The sequence below is a fragment of the Lates calcarifer genome, linkage group LG21 (assembly GCF_001640805.2).
Source record: "Lates calcarifer isolate ASB-BC8 linkage group LG21, TLL_Latcal_v3, whole genome shotgun sequence".
Lineage (NCBI taxonomy): Eukaryota > Metazoa > Chordata > Actinopteri > Centropomidae > Lates > Lates calcarifer.
The window spans coordinates 49,472-73,815 of record NC_066853.1 but is presented as its reverse complement, the minus strand read 5'-3'; the positions used below and the strand labels follow the sequence as shown (position 1 = coordinate 73,815).

The following is a 24,344-nucleotide window of genomic DNA, read 5'->3' as shown; positions in this document are numbered from 1 at the left end:
CTGATACCTGATCGGGTATCAGCTGGGCAGAACTACAGAGGACATGAGAGGAGAAGGGACAAACAGAGCAGCAGGAACACAACCATCCTTGATGAATAAATAAGATAAGATAGAACTTTATTAATCCCAAAGGAAATTCTTGTGCCAGACATAGGTAGTTGAGGTAGTTAAGAAGCTACCCAGCAGCAAGGCGCCAGGTGTGGATGAGATTCGCCCTGAGATGCTAAAGGCTCTGGACATTGTGGGGCTGTTGTGGCTGACACACCTCTGCAGTGTCACATGGAGGTCGGGGACAGTACCTGACAGACTGGGGTTTTGGTCCCCGTTTTTAAAAAGGGGGACTGGAGGGTGTGCTCCAATTATCAGGGTATCACATTACTCAGCCTCCCTGGGAAAGTTTACTCCAGGGTGCTGGAAAGAAGGCTCAGACCGATTGTCAAACCTCGGATTCAAGAGGAACAATGGGAATTTCGGCCTGGTCACGGAACAGTGGACCAGCTTTTCACTCTTGCAGGGTTGCTGAAGGAGTCATGGGAATTTGACCAGCCAGTCTACATGTGTTTTGTAGACTTGGAAAAGGCCTATGACCGTGTCCCCTAAGGGATCCTGTGGGGGGTACTGCGGGACCGGGGCCACTCATGCAAGCCATCCAGTCCTTGTACAACCAAAGTGAGAGCTGTGTACGCATTCTTGGATACGCATACGCATAATGGTCACTAACCAAAAAATATATCCCATCATGCATTCTGTTTGTGCTCTGAGAGTCAGAGTTTATCTGAACACAACAAAACAATTTAAATAGTTTTTATATAAAACAAAGTGAGTTACAAAGCAGAGAAATAAATGTAACAGAAGGCAGCAGCAAACAGAATATTTATTGTGGATGGTCGATCAGCTGATGTTGATGTGACATGTTTTAACTGCAACAGCGAAGACATCATTAACAAAGCACAGAAAATAACTTCACAGATGAACTCAGTTTCTGTTCCTCTACAGAGAAACACTGAGTCTCTGTGAGTATGTGGACCAGGTCCTCATTCCTCAGTCTGACACATCACACATCGCTGAGGACAAAGGACAGGTCAAAGGTCAGAGGTCACTTAGACAAGATCACACACACTGAGAATAGTGTGATTATAGTGACACTGAAAGACAACAATAGTGATTGTTGTCTTTCAGTAACAGCTCATTTGTGTTGCTGGCTGTTGTTAGCTGAGTTAATGCTGATGGTGCTCAGATTCTCCGTGCTGCTTCTTGTCTCTGTGTTTGGTGTTTGCATATTCACTCTTACAGTGCTAAAAACCTTCCTCAGGTTCAGCTGGTTCCTGAACTCCTTACACAAGATGAAGTAGATGAGTGGGTCCAGGCAGACGTTTAAAATTGACACCAGGGCAGTCAGCTCCCTCAGGTAGCGGAACACCTGACTCAAATCACACCTCCTCCACAGGAAGGCATAGGGAAGGCGAACCCGGTGGTGGGGCACAAAGAAAACTCAGAAGACGCTGACTAGCACGAAACACGTTCCTGCGGGACTTCACAAGCTTCTTAGAGTCAGAGGAGGTCGGCTGCCTCTGCTGTGCCAGCAACACCCTGTGGGAGGAGTTATAATAGAAGACGACCAGGGAGATCAGGACAAACAGGAAGACAGAGGCAGAGCACACGTGGATGATTTTGTAGAATGCAATGATCTGAGTGCTGAGAAGGACTTCACATCTGTCAGAGACAGAAGTCAGCTGAGGCTGGGTGAGGTGAGACAGGGTGATGTAGGCAATCATTATGACCAGGAGAAAAACCCAGGTCACTGTGGAGATGATGTGTGCGGACCGTACGGTCTGCAGGATGTGAGTTTGTGAAGGATGGACGATCTTCAGATACCTGGAGAGAGGAGAGGCAGATTACAAGGGTGTCTTTGTCGTTTCCTGACCATGAGTGTCAAAATCAGGAACCACCCAGTCCAGACCTACCTGTTAGCAGCGATGTAACCCATGAGCAGGATACTGGCGTACATGTTGAGGTAAAAGGCAGAGCAACCATAGTTGCTGTAGATCATGTGGATAGTGATGGAGCTGCTGGAGTATTTAGTGATGATAAAGGGGAGACAGAGGCACAGGAAGAAGTCAGCAGCCATCAGGTTCTTCAGGTAGACCATCATGCTGCTGGATGACCTCTGTTGGCCTTGGCAGAAGTAAAACTTCATGGTGAAGCTGCTGAGTAGGAGACCCACCTGCAGAGGAAACAGGGAGAAGACAGGAACTGAATTTACAACATGACAACAACAAGAAAATGTTCTATGAGGGATGCCATACAAAGATGGACTCAAGGTCAAGAGTGTTTCTGTCTGAATGTCCAAACTGGACAATGAAAATCCTGCTGTCAGTCCATCTTTAACTCTGAGTCTCTGTGAGTAAATCATCAGCTGCAGAACTGTTCATGGACATAAATCCTGGTGCTTGGCAAGTCAATTATAGAGAGACAAAGACACATTGAGCTTTTGTTACACTCAGAACCAATAAACTAACCCATAAAACAACCACAGTTCAATACTATGGTTGCTATCATATCTTGTTGCTGAGATTTTCTGCAGAAGTCTGACTACAAATAACTGGAATGAAAGAAAACCAGATTGGTAACAGGTTGGATCCTGACCTCCTCAGGAAGTGATGCCTCTCACTAAAAAACTGTGATCTGAAGCTGTGAAACTCACTAGTCTAGAGATGGTTCAAGATCTCGACCTCATCACATTGACTTGAACTGCTCATTTCTGTCTGGTTGGAGGTCTCTCCCATTCCACTCATGTTTCTGTGGGTTCTAATGAAGGTGAAGTCAAATTATATGGAAAGAGTCTCAAAATGGTTTAAACAACATTAAAAATACAGAGTGTTGGCGACTCAAAGGAACTATCCACTCTGAGCCTCTCCACTCAACTAAGACGAGAGTCTCCTACAGAAGATACCAAATCATCGGGACTTCATCTGAGATGACCCTCACTTCCTGGTCACATGGTGATGAACATCTGTCAACAAACATCAAGCTCAGCAGGTAAACAGGACCACGTCTACAGGAGCCAAAATAATGAGCCACCTGAGCAAAGTGAACTCTGTGGTAAGCATACCTGAACAACCCACGAAGAAAAGGCAGAGTTTAAATGTTTTTCAAATATTGTTCTCCCTGACGTTCAGTTCATTCATCCTCTCTGAGCACTCATACCAGATCCCCTTCATCACACAGTGGAAAGAACTAGCTGGTCTTCAGTTCCTGATCCCTGGTCCCAGTCTACAAATTGATTCAAAGAGCACGTTCTACCAAGACCAGTCCGTCTTCAGGCTCTTGTGATGAGATTTAAAGTGTTGATGATGGATGGAAAGTGTTTCTGTTTGTTTCTCTGCTGAACCAGGACATGAGATTTGTCAGTGTTTGTTCTGACGTCTTTTTTAAGAAGGTAAGGCAGAAGGACGCAGGACACAGGAAAGTTTGACATGAGAGGGTGTAGTGTATAACATTTGTCAACAGGTATACAAAGAGTGAAGTGCCTTTCAAAGAAAGAGTATGGCAATAAGCTGATTTTTAAGAAATATTATGTGGAAATGCTATTGTCAGTATTTACTGTTCGAAGAAAACGTGATATATGTGTGTTAAAAGCCACCATGTGTGAGGAAATGAAACAAGGAAGAGTTAAGAAATAATGGTATAAAAATAAAAGGTAACTTAGTTTTTTAAAAAATACAATCAGGACAGGCCAGAACATAATGGTGTAAAGTAGAGAGAGAAAAGGCCAAAAGAGGACAGAGCCTGCCCTGGCACGACCCTGCAGCTGGAGTGCAGCTGGTAGAAAAGCCCAGGTACTTTCCAGAAGACAGTGACCTTGGAGATAAGATAATAGTGTATTTTAATGAGAAGCCCAAAGATAGACGAACCAAACGAACCAATGTTTTAATGGTGTAAATATGACAGACCAGTAAAATGACCTGGGAGGCGTGGAAAGTCACAGCCAAAACTGTATAAAAAGAGGGACAAAAGCCAGTACAGTTTGAGGCATTTCCAGTGTATCATGTATACACTGTGAACTGTTCTCGGGTTTCTTTGTCGACAATTAAACTCAGTTTGTTGTTGAGGTAAACACCCGGGTATTTGTACTCCTCCACAATCTCAATGTCCAAGCCCTGGATGTTCACCAGTGCAGTGAGAAATAACTTCCTGCTGAAGTCGATCACCACCTTCTTCGTCTTGCTTGGGTTTATGTGCAGATTGTTCTTACCACACCAGTTAACAAAGTTGGTGATGACCTCCCTGTACTCCAGATCGTTCCCCTGACAGACACACCATGACAATGGCTGTGTCATCAGAGAACTTCTGGAGGTGGCAGCTGTCACTGTTGTGTCTGAAGTCTGATGTGTACAGGGAGAAGAGGAAGGGGGACAGTACTGTACCCTTCATCAGACACACAGTCATGAAGCCTCACGTACTGTGGTCTGTTGGTGAGGTAGTTGGTGGCCCAAGCAGCCAGGTTACAGTCCACTCCAGCTCCTTCCAGCTTCCCCCTGAGCAGAGATGGTTGTATGAAAGGCATCTGTGCAGCAGGTAGATGACAGTGTCTTCCACACCAATGCCGGGCCTGTAGGCAAACTGCAGGGGATCCATCGCATCACTCACCAGGTGTTAGAGGTGGCTCAGGGCAATCCTCTCCATTGTCTTCATCTGGTGAGAGGTTAGGACTACTGGCCTGAAGTGTTTCGGCTCACTGGGATGCACAGTCTTTGGAACTGGGACCACGCAGGATGTTTTCCACAGGAGCGGAACTTAGACGAAGGCTCAAGTTAAAGATGTGCAGAAAAACCCCACAGAGCTGATCTGAACAGTCCTTGAGCAGTCTGGCACTGATGCCATCAGTGCCTGTAGCCTTCCTCACCTTGATCATCCTCAACTCCCTCCTCACCTGGTCAGATGTCATGGAGAGGCAGGGAGGGGGAGTGACTCCTGCTGAGAGTGGTGCAAGGATCATCCTGTTGAGTGTGATGGGGGGGTGGAGTGGGGTGTTGAAGGAGAAGAAGGAGGGGGAGTATGAATTAGAGGTGTCAGACCATAAGGTCTGGGATCATGTGGGTGGGGGAGGGGACAGGGACAGGGACACAGTCAAATCTGTTGAAAAACAGGTTCAGTTCGTTTGCCCATTCTCTGTTGCCAGATTCTGGGCCTCATCCACTGTCCTTGCTGTGTCCAGAGATGGTTTTTAGGCCTCTCCAGACCCCTCTGGTGTTGTTCCCCTGAAGGCGCTCCTCAAAGCTTCTTCTTGTAGCTGTCCTTGCCCCTTCTTATCTCCCTCCTCAGCTCCTTCTGCACCCTCTTCATCTCCTCCTTATTCCCAGTTCTAAAAACCTGCTACCTCTCATTCAACAGGGTTTTTAATTCTGGGGTTTGTTGTTGGAGAAACAACACACCTTCTTTGTAGGCACAGTGTTCTCCACGCAGAAGTTTATGTAGTCTGTGATGCAGGTTGTCAAACTGTCAATGTCCTCCCCATGTAGCCCACAAATACATAGCACCTCCCAATCCGTGGTGTCAAAGCAGTCCCTCAGAGCCATACTGGCCTCCTCAGTCCATCTCCTCACATACCTTTTGGTAGGTGGTTGTTTATTTACCAAGGGTATGTAGACAGGGACCAGATGCACCAGGTTGGGGTCAGATCGGCCCAGTGGGGGGAGGGGTGAAGAGCTGTATGCACCCTTGATGTTTGCATACAGCAAGTCCCATGTCCTGTTGTCCCTGGTGTTGCATTTCACGTATTGAGTGAAAGTGGGGAGAGTGGAGGACAGGGAAGCATGATTAAAGTCACCGGAGATCGTGATACAATAGTGTGCAGGAGCTTGGGGGGGGCTAGCAGCTCAATGTCCCTGTTGCAGAACTGTTTCTTTACCCTGATGTGACCTGGGTCGCACCATCTGTCGTTCACAAACATCACAATGCCCCCTCCTCCCTTCTTACCACTCTCCTTTGTGTTGCTCAGTGCTAACAGCTGATCCTATACAATGGAGCCGTGGCTGAAAGGGTCTCCTGATGCCATTTCAAAGAGTCCAAGCAGTAAAAATACACATATTTCTAACCTTGCCAGTTGTACATCCATAGGATTAACTTCCGACCGAGGTTGGTGACAGAAAAGACACAACAAATGATGATGATAATGATAAAAATAGAGACAGCCAGTTAGTGAAAATAACTTCACAGCTGATTACTCTCCCCTTAGCCTGAGTTTGTACAGCAGAGGATTGGAGCAGCATTTTTGGATGTTTGTAAATTGAGGATAATCCTGGAGTCTCTGACAAGTGACTCAGTTATGATACTGGAGCTATAAATTACACACATGCAGTGTGGAAACTGTACTGCATTCATTCATTCATTCATTATATATACTGCTGGTACTTAAAGGTGGCAGGAGCCTGGAGTCCTTTCCCAGCTGGTTAGTGAAAGTAACTTCCCTGTTACATCTGATTATTTTCATCCTGGCCTCTCCCAGCGTGAGTGAGAGGCAGGGTACACCCTGGACAGATCACCGGTCTATCACAGGGCCAACAAATACAAACAACCATTCACACCTACAGGGAATTTGAAATAACCAGTCAACCTAACCTGCATGTCTTTGGACTGTGGGAGGAAGCCAGAGAGAACCCACACACAGGAACAGGGAGAAAAACCCCAGATGAACCAAGGATTGAACCTGGAACCTTCTCGTTGTGATGCAACAGTGCTAACCACCACCCCACTCTACCACCCGAAACTGAACTTACAAATTAGAAAAAAAAAAACAACAAAACTAGCAATAACAAGTAAACAAGCAAATTACAGTGTGATTTATCATCTCTGTGCAGGAACTGCAGTAAGTTTGAGAAGACTGAGACAGTCACACAAGTAGGAACACCTCAGTATGTAGTGGTTGGTTGTTTGGCTCTGCTTAGAGATCTTTAAAAGTCACCACTGTTGCAAGATTAGAAAATGTAGATAATCTGCAGTCTGCAGCCGAGTCACATGACTGTGTGGGAATGAACTGAACGTAGTCAGAATATGATCAAAGTCAATGGAAGTAGTCAGCTTCTGTTGATAATATCTCACAGAGACAGAAAGCCACATGAGGGCTTCAAATGCAAAACCAAACAGAGCTTCTTTAGCTCAGAATTGTTACAGGTGAAGATTTAGATTTATAGTTAAACAAATGAAGATTCTGCAGTCAAAATAAACAACTTCTGTTTACAGATGAACCACTTCTGTACAGACACGTTTAACATCATGTAGATAATGATCTGATGTGGTCTGTCAGAGGAAGTGGTATAAAACCAGCCCATCTCCTCATTTTCCGATAGCGACTCTGTAACGTCCAGTCTATCCTGATGAAGAAACTCTGCTCAGAGGATGTATTCTAACCTCCTGTACTGTAAATGGTTGAAGCCCTTGGTGAGTAAACAGCTGTTAATACTGATGTTAGCTATGTAGCAATAGCTAAACTTACAAATAGCTCCTTTAAATCATCTTCATCTATTTACAGAAGATAATTCTGTTACCTGCTGCTGTTTCTGCCTCGTTTTGGTTTGAAGTGTTTTCCGTATTCTAACCTTGCTACTTGAAACCATTTTAAAAGACTATTTTAAATAAATTTTAACCAGCTGATGTCTTCAGTTCTGCATCAGTCCAACAGATAATCAGCTTCTGAACAGCACTGGCTGGTGGAGGAAACAGTTCAACTGATCAGGAGCTAAAGTCAGTAATTCTATAAAACTTAACATTAAATTAGTTGTTAGTTCATTTGTTCATTTACCTGTTTTATAAAACATTTCATCACTGTTCTCATTTTCAAACATCAGTTTATGTATTTAGTTTTAGTTTAATCATGATGAAAAAAAATAGTCAAAAAATAGTTTTGATGGATGAAATTAGACTAGACTTAGACAGACTTTTATTGTCATTCAATATGCAGCAAGTGTATACAGAACGAAATTTCGTTTGCATAGGCCTCAGTTTTTCAGTTTCAATGTAGTGCAAATGTATATGCAAAAATTCTGCAAGAAGAATGGGAATGTATATACATAAATATTAAATATGTACAGCAGGATTTTATGTGCAGCAGGATTATATGTACAGCAGGATTAGACAGAAGTGCTTAACGCTGTGCTGAGAGCAGATGATGTTTAAAGTTTTATATCTGACTTTCTAAAGCGTCATTAACTTACAAATGATTAAATCTATGAGCTGAGCTGAGCTGCAGCTAAGAGGAAGAACTGACCACACTCCTGCTACTGTTAACTGGTTCTGGTCCTCGTCCTAAAGCCTTAAGTTTCGAGTGATATTTTAGATTATGTCTTTCTGTTTACTCCTCATTAAAGCCTCCACAAACATGAGTGACCTGGTGAGTTTGAGACTGAACTCATCCTTCAACACGTCCTTCATTATAAACCAGACCCCTGACAACTCGACAGACTGTGCTCAGGTCGACACCTCAGCCCAGCTCCTCTTCATACCTATCTACAGTCTGGTGTTTCTGGTGAGTCTTCACATCACACTCACATTTGTTGTGCTGTTCAAACATGTTTTCCATAAGAAATGATACTAGTAATGTCTTCAGCCATTTAACAGTTTTTATGAAATGAAAACACTTCATCAGGCTAAAGGACTAAGTAGCTCCACCCTACAAAAGAACAATGACCTTTTTAATCCTGTGTTTTATGGATCATCCCTTGCTGATTTAACCATTCTGTTAGCTTAACTTCAGTCTGTTAGCATGGGATCATGAATGATCCCTGTTCTGGACCTTTTTCACAAAACTGACTCTTCAGAACAAGTCAGCTGGAAACATTAAAGTCTGTCAGAGACATTGTTTTCAACCAGCTCATGAAGCTAACTTTAGCTGATGAAATCTGCAAGCAACAGTTTCAGCCTGAAACACTGACAGTCACTGGTGAGAAGGTGCTTTTGTTTACCCCTGTCTGTGATGAAGGACCCATTGTTCCTGCCTTCTCCATGTTTCCTCTGCAGGTGGGTCTTCTACTCAACAGCTTCACCATGAAGTTTTATTTCTGCCGAGGCCAACAGAGGTCGTCCAGCAGCATGATGGTCTACCTGAAGAACCTGGCAGCTGCCGACTTCCTGTTCTGCCTCTGTCTCCCCCTCCGCATCGCCAAATACTCCAACTGCTCCATCACCATCCACCAGATCTTCTGCTCCTTTGGTGCCTCCGCCTTTTACCTCAACATGTACGCCAGCATCCTGTTCATGGGTTACATCGCTGCTAACAGGTAGGAAATGTGGCCTGTCTTCAGTCTCAGGTTTGCGATCTGGTTTCAGACTGTCTTTAAGGAACATAACTGCAGATCAAGGAGGTACTGCTCAGTCTCATCTGCATTTGACTAAATGATGAAAATCTCCCTTTCTTTGAAGCCAATCAAAAGTCCTTCTCCTTGGTTTCCTCCTTCTATGGGCAATTTTTTCTTCAGTGACCACAGGAGTTGTAATCCTTCTTACCTTGAGACCTGCAGGCTAAGAAAGCCCAGAAATACTTTTTAAGACCTTGTTCATTGCTGCATCCACCAGTGAGTTATCTGGTTTTAGCCACAACAAACAGAAGACCCTCTGACCCTAGAGCTGAGAACTAGTAAGAAAACACTGCCCAGGTTCAGAACTGGAGGTTCCTCCTGTCAGGCCCCTTTAGGGTTCCTCATCATTGTCTGTGTTAACACTGAAATCCCCCAGCAGGACTAAAGGTCCACTTCCTTCCCTATAGAGTGGTGATGTTTCTGTTCCCTAGGCCCAGTTTACATGTCCTGAAGTCCAAGATAAAGCCCCTGTTGTTGCCTTCCCACCCAACCAGCAGCACATCAGTAAACCTCATCTAATCTAGAGGTGTTTGTAAAGATGGTGGGCAGAGGCTGTGGTTCTGTTTCCATATAAAGTTGAATTCTGTTACTAAAGTTATCTACGACTTCTCCTCTCTCTAGGTATCTGAAGATCGTCCATCCTTCACAAACTCACATCCTGCAGACCAAACGGTCTGCCCACATCATCTCCACAGTCACCTGGGTTTGTCTCCTGGCCTTGATGATCACCTTCATCACCCTGTTGCTCCTCACTCAGGAGCCTCTGACCTCTGTCCCTGATAAATGTGATGTTCTGTACAGTCCAATGACAATCCTGCTCTTCAAAATCATCCACATCTGCTCCACCACTGTCTTCCTGTTTGTCCTGATCTCCCTGGTCTTCTTCTACTACAACTCCTCCCGCAAGGTGTTGCTGGCACAGCAGAGGCAGCCAACCTCCTCTGACTCTAAGAAGCTTGTGAAGTCCCGCAGGAACATGTTGGTGCTGGTCAGCGTCTTCTGTGTTTGCTTCGTCCCCTACCACCTGGTTCGCCTTCCCTACACCTTCCTGTGGAGGAGGTGGTCTGTGAACCAAGTGTTCCGCTATCTGCAGGAAGTGACCATCACAGTGTCGGTTTTAAACATCTGCCTGGACCCACTCATCTACTTTTTCCTCTGCACGGCGTTCAGGAACCAGCTGAACCCGAGGAAGGTGTTTAACACCGTAAGAGTGAATATGCAAACACCAAACTCAGAGACAAGAAGCAGCACAGAGAATCTGAGCACCATCGGCATTAACTCAGCTAACAACAGCCAGCAACACAAATGAGCTGTTACTGAAAGACACACCACACACCACAACCATGCATGTGATAAAACAGACACCAGTTAGTGAAATTAACTTCCCTGTCACAGCTGATTATTTTCATTCCCACCACTGAGTCTCTACAGACGACCTGACCTGAATAATAAATCTTATTTTCAACCACCACACAGGATGTGATGGTGTTTTGTGGTGTCTCAGGAGCTGATTTGACGCAGCTGTACAGATTGTGTGCAAGACAATGACATCAGGAGAGTGAGGAGAGCAGTGCTTGACCAGTTAAAGATAAAAATAAATGCCAATTAGAACAACACTGAAGTGATATATCTCCTCTTGTCTCAGAGCCACATTCTGTTCTATAAGGACCTAAGGTTGCCTGTTTTCCTCTTAGACTTAGACTAGACTTTATTGATCCCTTTGGGATGACTCCCTCAGGGAAATTAAGTAAGTAACTATCCACTCTTTTCAGGAACAGCTCAGTATGTACTGGTTGGTTGTTTGGCTCTACTTACCAATCTACAGAAGTCATCACTGTTGCAAGATTAGAAATGTTGATAATCTGCAGTCATTTGTTAATCAAAGCAGCCTTCAACTCACCAAGTCACATGACTGTGTGTGAATGAACTGAACATAGTCACTGTTGTGGAGCTGTTAGCTTAGCTTGTTCTTCAGACACTTATCACCCACAAATTCAAAATAATGAGACTATTTCCGTGACATAAAGGCCGTCCTCTTTGCCATCTCAATAACTACCACCACTGTGTTACATCACCTTTTCTTCTGATAACACTCTGGGAACTGAAGACACTAATGGTTGAAGCTTTGAGAGTGACCATACATTTTCAGTGGAAGACAGGTGTGGACTGCAGGTAGACCAGTCAGTCAGACCACAGCAGACTTTCCCACTTTGGCTCAGTCAATCTCAGATGAGCTCAGACATGTTTAACATCACATAGGAAATTATGTGATATGGTCTGTCAGAGGAAGTGGTATAAAAACAACCCATTCTCTCTTTCTGGTATCGACTCTATATAGCATCCAGTCCATCCTGAAGAAGAAACTCTGCTCAGAGGACGTATTTTAACCACCTGTACTGTAAATGGTTGAAGCTCTTGGTGAGTAAACAGCTGTTAATGCTAACGTTAGCTATGTAGCAATAGCTAAACTTACAAATAGTCTTCTATTTAAAGACTGAAGATAACTGCATCAGTCCTGACAGATAAATCAGCTTCTGAACAGCACTGGCTGGTGGAGGAAACTGATCAGGAGCTACAGTCTGTGATTCTATAAATCTTTACATTAAAACAGTTGTTACTTTATTTGTTCATTCACCTGTTTTATAAAACATTTCATTCTCATTTTCAAGTTTATGTATTTGGTTTTAGTTTAGTTTCCATCATGATGAAGTTATCAACAAATAGTTTTGATGGATAAAGTTATTCCTCCATAAAGTAAATGTAAAAGATTTTAAGCAGGATGGTCTGCAGAAGACCTGCAGAAATATTTAAAGCCTTGTAACTATTCCAACATCTGTCCAACAATCTGCCAAAGACTGTCTTCTGCAGTGAACCTCATTGTTGTTCAGTTAAACTGAGGGGAGGTACTATCACTCAAGAACAATCCATATATGGTTTACATTTCAAATTCAAGACATTTCATAGGATCAATAATCAAAAGCATTTCTCATTATGACATGTTAAAAACAAAGCATTTAATTGGTTACATTGAACATTTATTGAGTACTTGCAGGCGTCACCTAAATAAAGTCATCACACCCAGAATAATAAAAAAAGACCTCACACAGATGCCTGTTATTATTAGAATCAGCCCTGACAAGAGGAAATCACCAACAGCAGGTGTTAAACACAGGCAGTTTGCAACATATGCAACAGTGAAAGCTGATCAGTTCTCAATGATCTTTTCAGCAGTTGAAATAAAACAGTTGGATTCTCCTCTTGTCAACCCTTTTTTTTTGTTCTTCTTATACATTAGTTGGAGTTTGGGCAGAATCAAAACTTGTTCTTTCCACAATATGGATTTCATGCAGAAAAAAAAAATTCAAGGCAAGGCACTATTAATTATAGAGGACGTTTCAAACAGAGAAAATCAGTGTTGTGTTTGTAGCTGTGAAAAATAATGTCACCGTCATGGTGAAGATTTGACCCAGATAAGCACGTTGAATAATCCAAGAATCAAACACTGGAGAACTCCACATGAACAGGAGAGTAAAAACTGGACAATTTAGAGGAAACAAATGACACTGAATATTTCTCAGTGTAGAACAAAGGGCACTTTAGCTCTTGTGTCTTTGACTGTACCAGGGATTATGGATAAGATTATGGCTGTTGTCGATTTAAGTAACTTTACAAAGGAATAGCTTTGTCACTATGGTAGTTTAGGTCATGTCTTTGTGAAGCGACACTGTGGCTAAATATTTAAATGAAAATGAACTCATACAAGTAGAAGCAATGTAACTGTCAGGTCCATAATTAGATTTAATTCACAGGCTTATGAATCATCATCAGTAATAAAGGATATATGAGTTTTCTCTTCAGTGATGGAGCTGGTTGAACCAGCTGAGATTAGTCAGGTTTCTGCTCTAGAGGCTGAGAAATACAGAACCACCCAGTGTAGATAAAATATGTTCACATCTATATAAACTACTTGGTTTAAAGTATGTGGAGACCTCATTTCTGATCAGGTGCTTCCTACTAGGGATAGACTATTATCAGTCAATCCAATTATCGGCGCAGATATTTGGCATTTTGATGCATATCGGCATCTGCCTTATTTAAAAATCTGACGGCCGATAAGAGATCAATTTAAAACTGGGTTATTTTGGCGCTGATGCAGCCACGCCTCTGTCTACAGTTACTACTCTGTCTTCAGCATTGTCCCGCCCACAGCTCCATCTGATTGGTTACAGGCAGAGCCATGGCACAAGTAACAGCCAATCAGCAGTGAAAGCTGTGCATGCACAGTGCTCACACACAGGAGGAGGAGAAAAAGTTTTGCTGGGTGGAGAAGCTCCAGAGAGCAGATATATGTTTATTTACTGTAGAAAACTTTAGGGAGCTATTTATTTGTTTTCATTTAACTTTATAAGACATGCTACTGAGCCTGGGAGCTCCCTGCACTTTTTGTTAGAATTTTAAAATTAAGATGTCGATTGTCTAAGATAAAAAAAAAAACTTTAACATGTTGCAAATCTGAAAAGCTGTTTAATAAACATATGCTAAAAGGCATTTAAACAAAGTTAAGTGTTGGAGTTTGTGTTATTCAAAATTTTGACATCAATATTTTCACTTTTACTGCAAATGAACATCGGCTCCAAATATCAGTTATCGTCCTCCTTGACTACTCATAATCGCAATCAGCATCGGCCCTGAAAAAAAACATATCTGTTTATCTCTACTTCCTACACAGAGCAGTAACATGGACAGACACAAACTGCTCTCCAATTATAGTAATGTGATACTGGATACACAGGTACTCTGCTGGGAAACAAGCAGAAGTTTGGACACAACCTTAACAACCTTTTTCTTATTGTGTAATTAAAGAGTAAGAAGAGGAGAACAGACCTTATTCTTCTTGTAAAATATAAGCTCAATTACAACCACATTACAGGAATTTATTATCAGGTCTTGATTTTGAAAAAAGACAAGTAAAGAAATAAGTTTATACCTTTGAAAACCAGCTCCTAACAGACATGTTAATCTAAACTGCTGCACCTCTCAACCCAACTGGTCGAAGCAGATGGCCACCCACCCCGAGTCTGGTTCTGCTTGAGGTTTCTGCCTCTTAAAAGGAAGTTTTTCCTGTCGCCTAGTGCTGCTCATGATGGGATCTTTTGGTTTTCTCTCTGTAAATACCTATTTTAAAGAGTATGGTCTAGACCTGCTCTATATGAAAAGTGCCTTGAGATTACTTTTGTTGTGATTTGGCGCTATATAAATAAAATTGAATTGAAATTGAATTGAATTGAACACTGAAAACGATCAGTTGATACTGTTTGACTGCTGTGGGACATCTCTTCATCAGTTTCATCATCCTGTGCAGATGTCTGACTCCTCGCAGTCGCTGATTTTAACATTTCCAACATGGGTGCTTTGTTTTCCCTTGTTTTGACCTTACAGGTGTCGGCTGTGTAACCCTGTAGCTGCAGCCTGATTGTGCTGATGAGCACTGGCCCAAAGAATAGATAGACTTATTGCAAATTACTCATCACTTTCATTGTATTCATCATAGTAGTCAAGAATGTTTTATTGCTCAGGCCTAGTACCAACAATCTTAATTTCTTCAATTGCTTTAAGGGCATTTAGACTAATTAACTAACATTTAGACTCTGTGTTGACCCCCACTGCATTCAGATGAATGAGAGGGCTACATTCAGTCAGTGGTTTAATGTAGTTATTCTGCTGCCTTGGTGTAAAAAGAAGCTTCTCTTAGGGGGGCATAAAGATCTAAACTGACCTGAACTATGTGTCTGTGAATGCACTCAGTCATCCAGTTAATGTTACATCTACAAGGCAAGGAAAGCTGAACATGCTTTGGCTTGAATCCAAAATGCTTTGTATTTCAGTTATACTAAAGGAACATTTTCAATAATGAAGCAAAATATGTAGAATCTAAACCCAGTTGCTCTTGAAGCTGAAAATGACAGTCAGGATACATTTAGTTTCAAGTGATATTTATCCCTATGAAGATGATTTCTTTCTGTTTACTTCTCCTTAAAGCCTCCACAAACATGAGTGACATGGTGGGTTTGAGACTGAACTCATCCTTCAACACGTCCATTATAAACCAGACCTCTGACAACTCGACAGACTGTGATCAGGTCGACACCTCAGCCCAGCTCCTCTTCATACCTATCTACAGTCTGGTGTTTCTGGTGAATCTTCACATCACACTCACATTTAATCTTCCTCTCTGTCAAACATCAGGTTTATGCCTTTTGTGCTGTTCAAACATGTTTTCCATAAGAAATGATACTAGTAGTGGTCTCACCCATTGAACACTGGTTCATGTATCCAGTTGTATGAAGCTTAATTATAAATAATTCAACCTCTGGGAAGAGTGAGTCATTCAATTTGCTGGAGCTTTGATGTACCTCCTCCAATCAAAGCTCACAGACAGACATGGGTTATTGTTCAGTTCAAACCTGGATTTGTCCACATGCTGAGGTGATGTGTTTTCAACTCTCCAAACAGTACAAGAAAAGTGTAAGGACCTGATTCTACAGTGTGCTTATCTGCTCTAATGTAAGCTGCTAACATTAGCATGTCAGGCTAACTAGCATACTACCAACAGAAACACAGAGCAGAATTTGCAGAGTCATGTTCACAACCTCCACAGACACTGCAATATTTCCCCACTGTGTAGAAACCAGTCCTGGATGCTACCAGAGTTTAAGCTAGCTGAAATAGCATTATGCGTGCTACACATAATCACCTTTTCTCCTGTAACGTTTGAAGTAAAAACACAGTATGGTCTATAGTGGGTAAGTGAAGCAACCAGGTGAGGTTATAGCAGAATGAAATAATCTGATCTGTTTCCTTGTCATACTTCAACAGACTAAAGGATTGACTACATCCACCCATTGTTCCAAACTGTCACAGTTTGGGTTCAGGGCTCAGGGGATGAGGACCTAAAATACAAACATGAGTCCCTCAGAGTTTAAAGATTTAACAGAAAAAAAGCCCAAAAACAAAGAGGAAACAAAAACATACCAGTATGCAGATAACCAGATTTCCAAAAGTACAAAATCCAAAGGAAGGGCAAAACACTGGGGAACCAGGAAAACATGACATGAGGAACAGACCACAGGAACAAACTAATCCTCTGACAAAGAACCAGGGAGATACAGGACTTAATATACACAGTGTAATAATTACAAACAAGACACAGGTGGGACTGAAAAAAGGAGGGTAAGAGACAAAGGCAGGAAGTAAAAACACAGGAAACACACCAGGACAACTACAAAATAAAACAGGAAGTAGAAGACCAAGAAACATAGGGGGAAAGTAATACCTAAATAGAACCAAGAAACCAGAAAAGCAGGAGAAATAATAATGACTTAAATAAGACAGGAACTTAAACTGTAGAAACACAAGAGAAAATACTAAAACAAAAAGAAACTAAGGTAACGCAGCACATAAAAATATCTGAGAGGCTTATTAAACAACAGTAGCTTTAATGTGTCTGGTCCATCACATCATTTATTCAGTTCAGATTTTGACTGTAAATATAAATCCAGTTCCTGTCTTATCCCTGTTTCCTCTGCAGGTGGGTCTTCTACTCAACAGCTTCCCCATGAAGTTTTATTTCTGCCGAGGCCAACAGAGGTTGTCCAGCAGCATGATGGTCTATCTGAAGAACCTGGCAACTGCCGACTTCCTGCTCTGCCTCTGTCTCCCCTTCATCATCGCCAGATACTCCAGCAGCTCCATCACTATCCACCTGATCTACTGCAACTATGGTTCCTCTGCCTTTTACCTCAACATGTACGCCAGCATCCTGTTCATGGGTTACATTGCTGCTAACAGGTATGAAATGTGGCCTGTCTTCAGTCTCAGGTTTGAGACCTGATCTGGTTTTGGACTGTCTTTAAGGAACATTATTCTGCAGATCAAGGAGGTACTGCTCAGTCTCATCTGCATTTGACCAAATGATAAAAATCTCTTCAGTGACAAAGGAGTTCCACAAAAATAAAGGCTGACACTGATCAAAAAACCCCACAGAAATTCAAGGGGCTATTTGCAATATTTGCAGGTACAGGGTACATCAGAAGTCTTGTGTTCAAACAAATACATTTATATTGGGATGGCAAACTCCCACGTCAGTTTCCTAGCAAGAGTAAAGATCTTTTCTTCTGTACCACTGTTATCTCCTGTGCTCCTCCTGAATCTAGGATTTGACAGCTTTCTCTCCAGCACTTTGGGATAAGCTTTTACACACAGTCTGAACAGTGTGATAACCTTAAAAATAAAAGCACCCCCCCAGGAACCATGTCCATGTAACAGTGAAAATGCTTGTTAAACAGAAAACCCAACAATCAGCAGCTTAGGGTGAATCTCTTCCATCTGTAGTGCTACTGTGAAACCACCACTTTCACTCTGCCAGAAAGATAAGTCTTTCAACTCTTCCTCTCCAACCGAGAGTTCAGCTTTCCTCAAATTATTCCATCTTTCACCACCGGACAATATCCCCAGTAAGGGTCACATCCACTTCTGAAGTCCTGAACTTCACACATCATCTGATGAACTTTGAAGCCTGTCTAAAGTCCTTCTCCATGGTTTCCTCCTCCTATTTTTGCCTCAGTGACCACAGGAGTTGCAGTCGTTCTTATTTAAAGTCAGGTTCATTGTTTTATCTATGGCCTCTCCTCTCTCCAGGTATCTGAAGATCGTCCATCCTTCACAAACTCACATCCTGCATTCGGTACAGTCCGCCCACATCATCTCCACAGTCACCTGGTTTTTTCTCCTGGTCATAATGATCGCCTACATCATCCTGTCTCATCTCACCCAGCCTCAGCTGACCTCTGTATCCAATAAATGTGAAGTTCTACTAAGTGCCCAGGTCATCATGTTCTTCAAAATCATCCACATCTGCTCCACCACCGTCTTTCTGTTTGTCCTGATCTCCCTGGTCTTCTTCTACTACAACTCCTCCTGCAGGGTGTTGCTGGCACAGTAGAGGCAGCCAACCTCCTCTGAAACTTGTGAAGTCCCGCAGGAACATGTTGGTGCTGGTCAGTGTCTTCTGTGTTTGCTTTGTGCCCTACCCCCTGGTTCGCCTTCCCTACACCTTCCTGTGGAGGGGGTGCTATTTGAAACAGGTGCTCTTCTACCTGCAGGAAGTGACCTTTATAGTGTCTGTTTTAAAAATCTGTCTGGACCCATTCATCTACTTTATCTTCTGCAAGGCCTTCAGGAACCAGCTAAGCTAATTTTCTACAAACTGCAAATGATGTAATGGAAGTATAATTTAAAAAAAAAAAAACAATCAATACAAGATTAATAAATAATATAATACCTGCTCATTATATAATCATCAAACAAAATAAACAGCTCATGTAATAACCTGCTCATACAGTAACATAATTTTCTGAAGGTAAAAGTGGAACAGTGGACCAGCTTTTTACCCTTGCAGGAGTGCTGAAGGAGTCATGGGAATTTTCCCATACAGTCTACATGTATTTTGTGGACTTGGAGAAGGCTTATGACCGTGTTGTCGAAGGACCCTGTGGGGGGCATTGCAGGAATACAGGATACCAGGACCGCTGATGCAAGCTACCTGTTCCTTATACAACCAAAGTGAGAGTTGTGTTCACTTCCTCAGCACAAACATGTCAAACACATTTCCAATGGGTGTTGGACTTCGCCAAGGTTGGCCCTTGTCCCTTATCCAGCTTCCTTGGAGGTTTTGTGGGCATGCCCTGTACGACCTGTGGGAAATGTAAAGTGTTTAGTTTAAGTGTTTTAGGATTTGAAATGTTGTGAAATGTTGAACTTTGTGTTGAAATAAAACAAGGAACATGGTAATATGTGAACTTTCCTCTTCACCTGTCATTTGGTGTGACTTCTCATTTCAGATTCTTCCTCCAGAAACTGTCAAATAATCACTTTCCTGGTTTTTGTCCAAACAGCATCATTAAACAGAGATGAACAGAAACAGGTGATGAATTACACTGAGCTCTGTGTTTATATATGTAAACTTCTGTTTAGACGTTAGAGTTGGTTGGTCCTTCCATGCTTGTTTGTTTACTGTTTTTTTCCTTGTAAGTGCCAGTGTTTAATGTCTCAACAGAGTCAACAGATTAACTAATGACAGAGTCAACAGGTTAACTAACTACAGAGTCAACAGGTTAACCAACCACAGACAGAGTCAACAGGTTAACTAACTACAGAGTCAACAGGTTAACAGGTTAACTAATGACAGAGTCAACAAGTTAACTAACTACAGAGTCAACAGGTTAACTAACCACAGACAGAGTCAACAGGTTAACTAATGACAGAGTCAACAGGTTAACTAACTACAGGCAGAGTCAACACATTGACTAATTACAGACAGAGAGTCAACAAGTTGACTAACGACAAACAGTTCTTGTTCTTCTTACTTCAGGTCTATATGAAGCTTCTCATATTGATGGATGTTCAGAAACTGATGGAGAGGACATGTATGCACTGGAGGGTGAAGAACTGTGGTACGCAGACTTCAACAACAACAGAGCAGTTGAGCGTCAGCCCAGTTTTTTAAATCATGCAACCTACAGGGAAAGAACTTATGAAACAGCAGTATCTGATCAACAGTTATGCAGAGATGGCCTAAAGAAGCTTCGCTGTGCTATGAAGGACATCCCACTGGAAAATGGTAAAGAGAAATAAAATTTACTGTATCTCTACACAACTGCACAAACTATAGATGAAGTAAGACAAAGTTTAAATCTGATGCACTCATGAATCTGAAATATGAGGAAATAATTGTTATGTTTGAATCTGCAAGATAATACAGTCTGAGCTGAGGTAACAAGACAGGGGAAGATCCAGCCACTGTGTCACTACACAGCTGTTTGAACTCCATCTACACTAAGATAGACTATTAATACAACCAGGTAAAAGATTACTGTGTGATTTATTTAACACAAAAAGGTAAGGGATATCCAGAGAATGGGACACAACCAAATATCACAGCACACAAACATAGTGCAATGCAATACTCTGACCACTGAAAAGGGAAGAGACAAGACTATATAGACATTGGGGTAATTACAAATGGGACATAGGTGGGACTGGAAAAACGGAGGAAAACAACAGAACAGAGGGTGGAAGTAAAAACACCAGATACACACCATGGAAGTAACTAAAAAATAAAACAGGAAGTAACAAGAGCCAGAAAGAACTCAAGGAAGGGTGGATTATCAAAATATAACCAGAGCACAAGAAAAGCTGCAGGCAGCGTTGAACAGGACCTTGCGCCCCGCACCCATTGGGGGACCTGTGGCCGCGGGGTCTGTGCAGGTCATACAACACAGACTGAGCTCCGCAGAGTGAACAGCTCTGCTGCTATAAGCAGAAACTCACCTGTTTATGACTCCTGATCTTAATACAACTTCATTACTACCATCTCATCTCTACACTGTAACAATATCCTAATTTTACAGAAAATAACTCTAAACTGTTACAGTGGTTTTCTGCTTTTAAAAAAAGAAGCAAAATTTGTAAAATTAAAACATAATCTGTAAATGAACTGTTATTTTAAGGAGGTTAGGGTCACTATCTTTACTTGAGTGAAAAGGGAGGGACCACCAACTCATTTTCAAAAGTTGTGAAAATGGTGTCAGTGGAGGCTGCAGATCTTGATGGCAGCATAATCACTTGAAACAGAGGGCAAACACAAACAGACAACTTTGTTAGTAAAAGTAAAATCCAGAAACTGCTGCTTAAATTAAATTTCACTGAGTTTCATTTGAATCCATCTCCATTAAATCATCATATTCTCCATGTGTGTACACAGTATATCTACTAGGGCTATACTGCAGAGTCTCTCCTGCCGGGCTGCTGATAGTGTTGTCAGCCAGTTTTAATTCGCCATAACACCAGGTTTTTGTTAATTTATGTCAGCAACTGCACAGAAAGACCTCAACCTGTGACACATGATTTATACACAGCTGTTAACATCTGAAGAACGATGACAGCTAAACTGAACCAGTAACTGAAGGTCAGGTCATAACATCTTTCATCTGTCAGAGGAGCCACAGCAGACTGTCACTGACGGTAAGTGATCAGAATATTCATCACAATCATTACATATCAGCCAGTTTAACTACAGGTCCACTGATAGTGTCTCTAGTCTGTATAGTAACAGATGTTCTGCTTCAAAAGGAGAGTCTAACTGGTGTTGACTTTCTGTGGTGGAAGCAGCTGTGAATCAGCTCAGTGGAAAAACATTTATATGAATCAGAGACACAAACAAACTGAACTTCATGTCTACACACAGAACAGACAGATGAAGTGGTGGTAAAGGAACAGTGATAGTGGTGAATAACTATTTTGGTTGAGTGGTTGAAGGGTGTCTGTTGCAGCAGATAAATGTAATACCAGGTTTAAATCAACATGAAGCAGCAGGAAACTGAAGATTGTAGCTGTGATGTTGACGCAAGGTGAAGTCAGAGGACACTGTATGGTGCAGAATGAATCCCTGTTTGTGGAATATGAAAGTGAACAGCAATTTATCACCTGGATGAAAATATGAGACCGTCTGCTTTAAGATAATAACACATTTTAGATAATCTGGTTTAAGAGACTTAATAAATGATAATGTAAAGGATTACTGTGATTAAACAACTAAACATGTATGGGATGTAGGACCTTACCCTCCAGAATGTAGGTTCTAATATACAGCTAATGTTAGCTTTTGTAATTTATATTTTGAGTGTGATCATTTTTCACATGATCACCATGAAGACTAGTTCACAGTCTGATCTCAGGTGGGAGAGTACATGTCCATATATTGTATATCTATTATGTATCTGTCAAAGTTTAGCTGACAAGAAATTAAAATCTCAGCCATGTAACCAAATTAATCATTTACTGAAGCATGACTTGTTGTATTTGAACCAACAACAAAATAAACAGTGTAGTTGTGTAACTGTTATTGAAAATAGAGTTCTGAAATGCTCTGGGCCATTTTGTATTAATTTACTTACTTACTTACTTTACTTACAAACTCTGCTCATAGAACATCCTGACAAACACCCAGGTAACAAGAAGCAGAGTGTGTATTTAGGTGGAGGAGCTTTAAGAAAAATGGGTTAAACTGAACTTTCAAAGCTGCTGTCTGCTGATGGACTGTATTATAGAGGTGAGTCTGGTACTGTCTCTGCATCCCAGAGTCTCTAAAGTGAAAGTGAAGCCAGCTCCTCGTTTGTCTGGTTGTATTTGTCATATAAGTAGAGTTTCTGAATTGTGCCCTGTGGGTTTGTCACAGTTCACACTTAAACTTCCTGACTTGAGCCCAAGTCTGTGAGTTAAACAATGCTGCTGTGTAGCTATCTCTTGTGGTGCAGTGAGTTGTTCTCCCAGTGTCTGGGTGTGATTCACCTCAGGGAAGAGTCATGAGTTATGTATTAATTAACAGCACTCTTGGAGGGTCTATGTCTGGAGACAACCTTCCTCCCTCTGGGTTCACAGAAACTCTGGTTCCTGCAAACAGCAGGAGGAGCATGGAGGCAATGTGAAGAGCACTGCAGCCCAAAATGTAAAAAAGATGAGGGAGCAAGCTCCATCTCATTAGGAAATGTAGGCTTTGCTAGCTGAAATAAAGCAGCTTAAAGTGTTGGTGCGGGGTCTGCCTACTTCTGGTGAAGATGAGGATCAGGGAGGATCCTTCACCTGACCATCATTTCAGGGGCTGAGCCTGAGAGTGTGGAGGCTGAAGATAGGCTGAGAGAGACTCCTTCAGGAGCTCTGAAGGCACTGAGTTGAAACTGGCTAACAACAGTGTCAGCAGCCCGGCAGGATAGACACTCCACAAGGTGGTAAGATTTCATTATGGACTATGAACTTTATGTCTGTAGTGTTTCTGCTGTATACATTTTATGGCAGTGACCCATGGAAAACAACTGCCACTGCCACTGCCACCGCCACCGAAGTTATAATGCAATGACTCTGAAGAGGGATTTTAATTTGAAATGATGGTAACAGGAAGTGGAGACAGTGGTGGCTCACAGTTGAGGCGAGAGGGAGAGAGAGAAGGTAGATTTAACCAATTATCATTAAATTAGATTAGTATAAAAGATTGATTATCACTCTACTGAGCCAAGGTCTTTAGGCTGTGTCTGTCTCCACACAAATACACAATGACATAAATGTAACACAACACAAACTGCTTGACTTCCTGACATGACTCACCAGAGAGTAACGAGCTGGTTAAATCATGAACTATTTTCATGTTCACTGTACCATTAATAAAAGAAACACTGCAGGATATTTTCTTAACTAATGCAGCAAGCTTTTATCTAATCTTCACCAGGTCATTTTCAGATGTCATGTCTTCGTTCCTGAGTGACATGTTTGATCCCTGAGGTGACGTTAGTACTTCCTGTTGACATGGTTGAAGAATGTCTGGTGGCAAAAAAACAGAAATGTGTCTGTGTTTTTTAGTTTTTGATTTGTTGACTTACTGCTTAAATCACAAATGAAATAAAATCAAGCCAAGCCAAGTGTTCATCTGCAGCTTTTGACCAAAGATCTCAGTTTTTAAAAACATAAAAACACCTTTGCATTTTTCTTTCTTTTTCTTGGAGGAAACTTCAAATTCCAAAAAATCCAAAATATCAAACCTCACAGTTTTATTGATCCTGTCTGATTTTAATTTGCTGTCAGTGTCAGTTATCCCAATATATAATAATATAATCCTAATAAAAGATTATTTTAGGGATTATCTTATTTTGTTAATACCCCCAGTCTGTCAAACCAAGGAGGCAGAAGAAGCTCCATCAGATGAGGATGATGAAGTGTGTTGTAACTACAGAGTTTGTAATGATCACTCTGACAGTTTCCATAAATACCAACACAGCAGATTTCCTGTTCTGACTTGTCTAAAACATTAACTCTGCTGAGTTTCTGTCCCAGCAGCAGTGTCTATCTCAGCTGTCTGCCTGGTAACAGGTGAAGGTCATGTGA

General features: G+C 41.9%; 2 protein-coding genes and 1 pseudogene across 2 annotated transcripts; 2 read left to right on the top strand and 1 right to left on the bottom strand.

Annotated features, from left to right (window-relative positions):
* Positions 1 to 789: 789 nt before the first annotated feature.
* LOC108902947 (P2Y purinoceptor 14-like) lies at positions 790 to 16,589 on the bottom strand. The gene is given in 4 exon segments (XM_051065582.1): positions 790 to 1,516; positions 1,518 to 1,875; positions 1,965 to 2,224; positions 16,386 to 16,589. Coding segments are annotated over 4 exon segments (1,029 nt in total). The 5' UTR covers positions 16,467 to 16,589; the 3' UTR covers positions 790 to 1,186.
* LOC108902948 (P2Y purinoceptor 14-like) lies at positions 3,672 to 12,888 on the top strand. The gene is made up of 2 exons (XM_051065579.1): positions 3,672 to 9,275; positions 9,975 to 12,888. Exons 1-2 carry the CDS (start codon positions 8,872 to 8,874, stop codon positions 10,660 to 10,662), a joined length of 1,092 nt encoding a protein of 363 aa, XP_050921536.1. The 5' UTR covers positions 3,672 to 8,871; the 3' UTR covers positions 10,663 to 12,888.
* Positions 16,590 to 17,763: 1,174 nt separating the features above from the next.
* On the top strand, positions 17,764 to 19,182 carry LOC108902930 (P2Y purinoceptor 14-like; annotated as a pseudogene).
* Positions 19,183 to 24,344: the final 5,162 nt, after the last annotated feature.